The sequence below is a fragment of the Limulus polyphemus genome, unplaced genomic scaffold (assembly GCF_000517525.1).
Source record: "Limulus polyphemus unplaced genomic scaffold, Limulus_polyphemus-2.1.2 Scaffold47, whole genome shotgun sequence".
Taxonomy (NCBI): Eukaryota; Metazoa; Arthropoda; class Merostomata; order Xiphosura; family Limulidae; genus Limulus; species Limulus polyphemus.
Genome location: NW_013665657.1, coordinates 798,808 through 804,936, shown reverse-complemented (window position 1 = coordinate 804,936; position 6,129 = coordinate 798,808). Strand labels below are relative to the sequence as shown.

The 6,129-nt window shown below is 34.7% G+C and overlaps 1 protein-coding gene across 1 annotated transcript in view; it reads right to left on the bottom strand.

Moving 5' to 3' along the window:
* Nucleotides 1-6,129, bottom strand: part of LOC106462648 (protein Wnt-7b-like) — a 53,707-nt gene that overhangs the window by 24,667 nt on the left and 22,911 nt on the right. Inside the window, exon 2 of the mRNA XM_022390346.1 lies at nt 5,365-5,636. Coding sequence (XP_022246054.1) covers nt 5,365-5,636 — 272 coding nt within the window. The remainder of the gene's footprint in view (nt 1-5,364; nt 5,637-6,129) is intronic.

The following is a 6,129-nucleotide window of genomic DNA, read 5'->3' as shown; positions in this document are numbered from 1 at the left end:
TAATTTAGCAGTGAAAGACTAGAGGGAAGGCAGCTAGTCAACACCACCAACCGCCAACTCTTGGGCTACTCTTTCACAAACGAATAGTGGGATGTCACATTATAACGGCTGAAAGGGCATCATGTTTGGTGTGACTGGGATTCGAACCCGCGGCTGCAGATTGCGAGTCGAGTGCCCTAACCACCTAGCCATGGCGGGCCCCACCACGAGGAATCGAAACCCGTATTTTAGCGCTGTAAATCTATAAACTTACCACTGACTCAACAAGGAAACAAAATATGCTGCAACAAGAGAAGTATACTACTTATTCATATATTTTTGTCACATTTTATTTTGCGATTTTGGTCAGAAAAAAGAAGCAGAATAGAAATATGGAATATATAATAAGAAATTAAGTGTGTATAATGACTTTTTTTCGCGTTGTTTTTAAAATATAAAAGCTGCTAGTCGGTAAAAAGAAAACAAAGCAGAATGATAAAGAAACAAAAGCATTTCTCTGAAACTAGGAAGAAATAATGAGGTGGAACTAATAGCTTAGGATAACAGTTCAGTGCTTATACTTAATAAAATCACTGATATATTACTGTCTTATAAATTTTACTTTTATTGCTTCACAATTTTTCGTAGTAGCAGAGTTACTACTTATGCACTCAAATATCTTCAACGTTAAGATAAGTGTAAAGAAATGCTTTAAGTGTACTAATAACCACACTCTTAATGCTACGATTTGAACTAACGACAACACCCTTCAGACCAAGGAAATTCAGAAAATAAATCTCCTTAACATTACGATGGTTGTGCTAACAAACAACCTTTAATGCCAAGATATTTATGCCAACAAACATCCTTCAATGCCAAGATAGCTGTGCCAACAAACACCCTTTAATCCTTTTATGTCAAGATAGTTGTGCCAACAAACACCCTTCAATACCAAACTAGTTGTGCCAACAAATAATCTTTAATGCCACGATGGTCGTGACAATAAACACCTCTGAACGTAACAATGATTAACCAATCAGATAAAAGCTCGATCTTTTTCTAGAGATCTGCCTTGACATTCAAATGTTTTTTTTTAACAATTGTGATGACGTTGAGGGAGACAACATCTTTAAAAGCACAATATCTCGATGTCTGGATGGTTGTGAAAAGATGCATCATAAAACTAACTCATCTTCATGAGAATCTTTTCCAAAAATGACTGTCAACATTGTGATAAATAACATATAGATTTTTCTATCAAGTTATGATAGCTGTGCTAAGCAATTTTACTTAAAATCACGGTTTTTGTACCAGAATCTCCAATAGAAAAATCAATAGAGAAGATAGCACTTTCTTCAACCTAGAAAAAGCTATAACTAAAACTGTGGATGAATATTCTTACTTCTTAGAAAATAACACCGTAAGGAAAATGGCAAAGTATTCTAACAACGTAACAAAATTAGTATTGAAGTTCGAATTGATTTGTCAGAACTACGTTGTTTTTCTCTCCATTTCATTGAATTCAACTGATTATAGATTGCTTACTTATGTGGGATATGAAGATCATAATAAAGTGCACGTGTCCTCAAGTTAGCGACACTGCATGATCTGTCATACGAAATGACAAACACTGCCTGAATGGGCGTTAGTATAAGATTTCAGCTTCAAGAAAGTAAGAGGTAATTAATCTCTGACAATATCGTCCACCAAATGGCGCTATAATGAAATAGCAATGATGTTAAATAAGGATATTTTCTCGTTAAAATACATATTTCTTTTACAGTGATCCCGCATACATACTTATATCATTAAACGGTTCATAATGTTTGCATGAAACAACATCTTTAACATGATATTGTTTCTCCAGTCTGAGACACAAAATCTGAGAATCTGTAAAAACAAACGAACAAATAAATCACATCAAAACATAGAATCATTAGAAGGAAATCTAAACTTGATTTCATTTAGTTAGTAAAAACAATGAGCTGCAGTAAATGATGTTCTTTACTGTCATCCAACTTTCTTGCAAATTAGTCAGGATATGCAAAAAAAAAATATTCCTAGAATTGATATCGTTAAGTAGCTATAAAATCCACTTTAATCCTCATGTAGTTAAATACAACTAAACGAAACTTACGGTCTCTGTAATCATGGAGACAAATTTCGTCGTCCATTGGCTATACGATTTTTGACTTGAAGATTTGGAATTGTAATAAAGAAGTAATATAAGAGAATAAATGACCTCTCTTTTGGAATATAACTAGGAATAACAAAAGGAATTTGTTTGAAAGACAAAGTTAGCACCTAGAGCATAGTTTAAAAATAATAACCGACAACATTCCTAACGAACTGAGGTTAGACAACGTTGAGAGTCAACTCTGTGTATCTTTCTCAGATATGGTGAAATCAGATGGAGAGAACTGGAACGTTGTCTGATGACCATTTCGTTAGGAATGTTACATTTTATCAAAAATTGGATAAATTACTTGTTCTCAATTGACAATAACTCTTCAAACCTAGAGTATGCGGACAAATGTTTTTGATTTCCTTATTTTTAAAACTCTACAAAGTGTTAGTGTCCATAAATTCAACTAACACGATTTAATGGTATAAAAATGCGCCAGAGATTTCTTTTGAATTTTTTTTTTTGCGCAAAGTCACACAAAAGGTATAGTTGTCCCTAATTCTGAACTGATAGACTAGAAAAAACAGCACTCACCGCCAACCCTTGGGCTATTGTTATCTGACTACACAGTGCGACTTGACTGCCACTATTATAATGCACGCATGGTGTAAGTGCTTAGCGAGTTTTTCGTCAACGGTCCGTGAACCTTGTTGAAAAGTAAATTAAACAAACAAATATTGAACTTTCAATTTCATCATCATCATTACACTCTCATTTGCTTTAAGTCATCAGAACTTTCTTAAAATGTTAAGGGCGTTGTCGTTTAGAGGCGCTTCAGTCTGTGAAGCAAACCAACAGTAAAAAACAAAGTAAACGTGGTACAATTAAAGTGTATTTTGCTGTCAAACTGGATTCATCATTTTGGCTTTTTCGTGATCTATATCTACACAACAAAATGTAAAAAAGTGGAGAAAAATTAAATCTCTACGATACGAAAAACTAGTAAGCAGAGTTTCAGATACATAGTTTTGTATTTGACGTCATAACTTTTGAGTGAACAAAGTTTAACATATAGATATAAATATAATTAATCTAAATTGTTAGACGACTTACTTGAATAGCGAAGTCCGTTCAGATTATTCTATCTCTGATACACCATGAAAAAAAAATCTCCATTAATATATTTTATTCCCCCACCTCTTCATCAAATAAGCAAGTTGATGCCTATTTAAGCACTTTGTAAATCACTTAGTTAACAGACAAATGTACATTTATAAGAGGGGTGGGAAAGGAGGAGGAATAGAAACAGCGTAGTAAACCAAAGAAAGACAAGGAATCACTGACGAAAATTAAACAGATCCCTTTACCTAAATAAAGTTTTAGCTGAACCTCTAAATGCTTATTTCTTCGTACCACTGAAGCGTGGTTTCCTTTTTAATGTGCACATATAAAATGCGATATTCCATTTTGAAGCTACAAATACTAATGGTTCTGAGCTGGCAGAGTTTGCTCAGGTTACAGAGATGAAAGACGTACATTGAAAAGACGAAGTGAGTGCCTTTAAGTGCTGTGTATTGAATTTCGCAGTGAAGTAGGTTTACACCAAATATGTGAATCAGTGTGACGAGTAACTGCATCACACAGCATTAGTCTTTGTTTAAACGGCTAATATTTAGTTCTTAAACGATAACCGCTCTATGCATTGTAAGTGAACATTTTTCCTGAGGCATAGTTTCTGCTCGATGATATTTTGATCTTGAAATAAGTGGGTTTTCTGTATAAAATAGACTTTTAAGTACTTAGAAATAGATATTCACAAAACAAAGAAAGTTACTTAAAAATCTTTGTACACAGAAAGAACTAGAAGAATGTTATAAAAAAAAACGATAATAATGTCGGTTATGTTTTTAAAATGTTTGGATTTCTCAAAAATTACAATAAATATAAAACTTTTACGTATGTACAGAACTGTTTTCACGTGGTACTTTCCGTCAACACTAGAAAACAAGCCATGATCCTCAAAATTCAACTCTGCATATATTTCCATATTTGTGGCTTTTTTACGAGTTTATTAGAAACAACTTTTGTGTGATTCTCCGCGAAGTAAGCTATTGGAATGAATGTAGTTTTATCCGGAATTACAAAACGTCATAACAAACCGATGGATACATACAGGGTTTTTACCTATAAAGTTTAGAATGAATGTTAAAATTATTTCCTTTAAAAAATAAAACAAAACAAGTATAGAGAATTAGCAGTCACGTTTAGTTGTGTATGTATTTTGAACACTCAAAACTGGAAGACTTATACTTACAACTAGTAGATTACAGACGAAGAAGAAAACAAATCACTCGGTAGGGTTAAGATGATCAAATATAAAATTAATGAATCTTTTACTCCTGTTTACGTAGTCAACAAGTTTATTTTGCTTGTATTTATAAATTCAGTGAAGCATCGCGCTAATTTCACAAGCAGATCCAAGGTCAATGTCATTTAAAAAATAGGTTTGTTTGTTTGTTTTTGTATTTCGCGCAAAGCTACACCAGGGCTGTCTGCGCTAGCCGTCTCTAATTTAGCAGTGATAGACTAGAGGGAAGGCAGCTAGTCATCACCACCCACCGCCAACTCTTGGGCTACTCTTTTAACAATGAATAGTGGGATTGACCGTCACATTATAACGCCCCCACGGCTGAAAGGGCGAGCATATTTGGTGTGACGGGGATTCGAACCTGCGACCCGCAGATTGCGAGTCGAGCTCCCTAACCACCTGGCTATGCCGAACTTAAAAAATAGGACAAAGGTCGAAGTTTCGATATTGTAACGGAGCAACGCATACAACAAACGACGCGTTCAAAATTGAGTGGAATTCCAGTTATAATAATAGAACCTTCAAACTGTGAGGAAAATAAAATGTCTGCAAAGACAACGTTTTACTTCCAAAGACTGACTTGAAATTTGCATTACAAATATGAAACAAAAATTGAGAAACATTTTGCTCTATTTCAAGTCAATCTGTCCGTTTCAAAGTTTCTTTCATGGCAGTTAAAGAAAAACGAAGTCCTGTTATTGAGCCTTTTTATTCAGTCGTACAGATCTAATATCTAGCAGCTTAAAACATGTTATAAATAGTTTCTGAAAAATGAATATAAAAGGAACTAACGGCTAAAAATTCTATATTTGTCACTTATAGATTAATAAACGATGCAAAGCTTTAATTTGTTTGTACAGTCGATTTGAATATAACAAAAGTTTAGAAATACCTCTTTTCAATGTGTGCCCAAAAACGTTGTAACCGCCCTCTGGTGTGCAGTTCCACCTTTCGTACCTAAACTGGCGCTGACATTCAAGAATTCCCAACTTTGCACCAGCACTTACTGCATGAATAGTGCCCGGATGTTCCTGACAGACTTTTATTTGTTTTGGCACAAGGTCAGGAACTGTGCTGCAAGCAGTCATTTCGGAAGTTTGCCCAATCGTCGAATCTTGTTGTGATTCCAGTTCAGATTTGGAGATCCCGATCATAGCCAGATACCTATATCAGAAAATATATATAAACAACTTTCAAATATATTTATATAAATACATCAATAAACATGTTACTGAAGTGTGTAAAACACTCAACATTTTTATCAATATCACTACACCGTCCAATATCATTTTGTCTATTCTCCTCGGTTGAAAAATACGCACGGGGGTGGGGTGGACAACACAAGAAAACAGTAACATTGGTTTAAGCATTCTAACCTGTGTTGTCTAATTCTCCTCGGTTGAAAAATACGCACGGGGTTGGGGTGGACAACACAAGAAAACAGTAACATTGGTTTAAGCATTCTAACCTGTATAGTCTAATCTCCTCGGTTGAAAAATACGCACGGGGGTGGGGTGGACAACACAAGAAAACAGTAACATTGGTTTAAGCATTCTAACCTGTGTTGTCTAATCTCCTCGGTTGAAAAATACGCACGGGGGTGGGGTGGACAACACAAGAAAACAGTAACATTGGTTTAAGCATTCTAACCTGTATA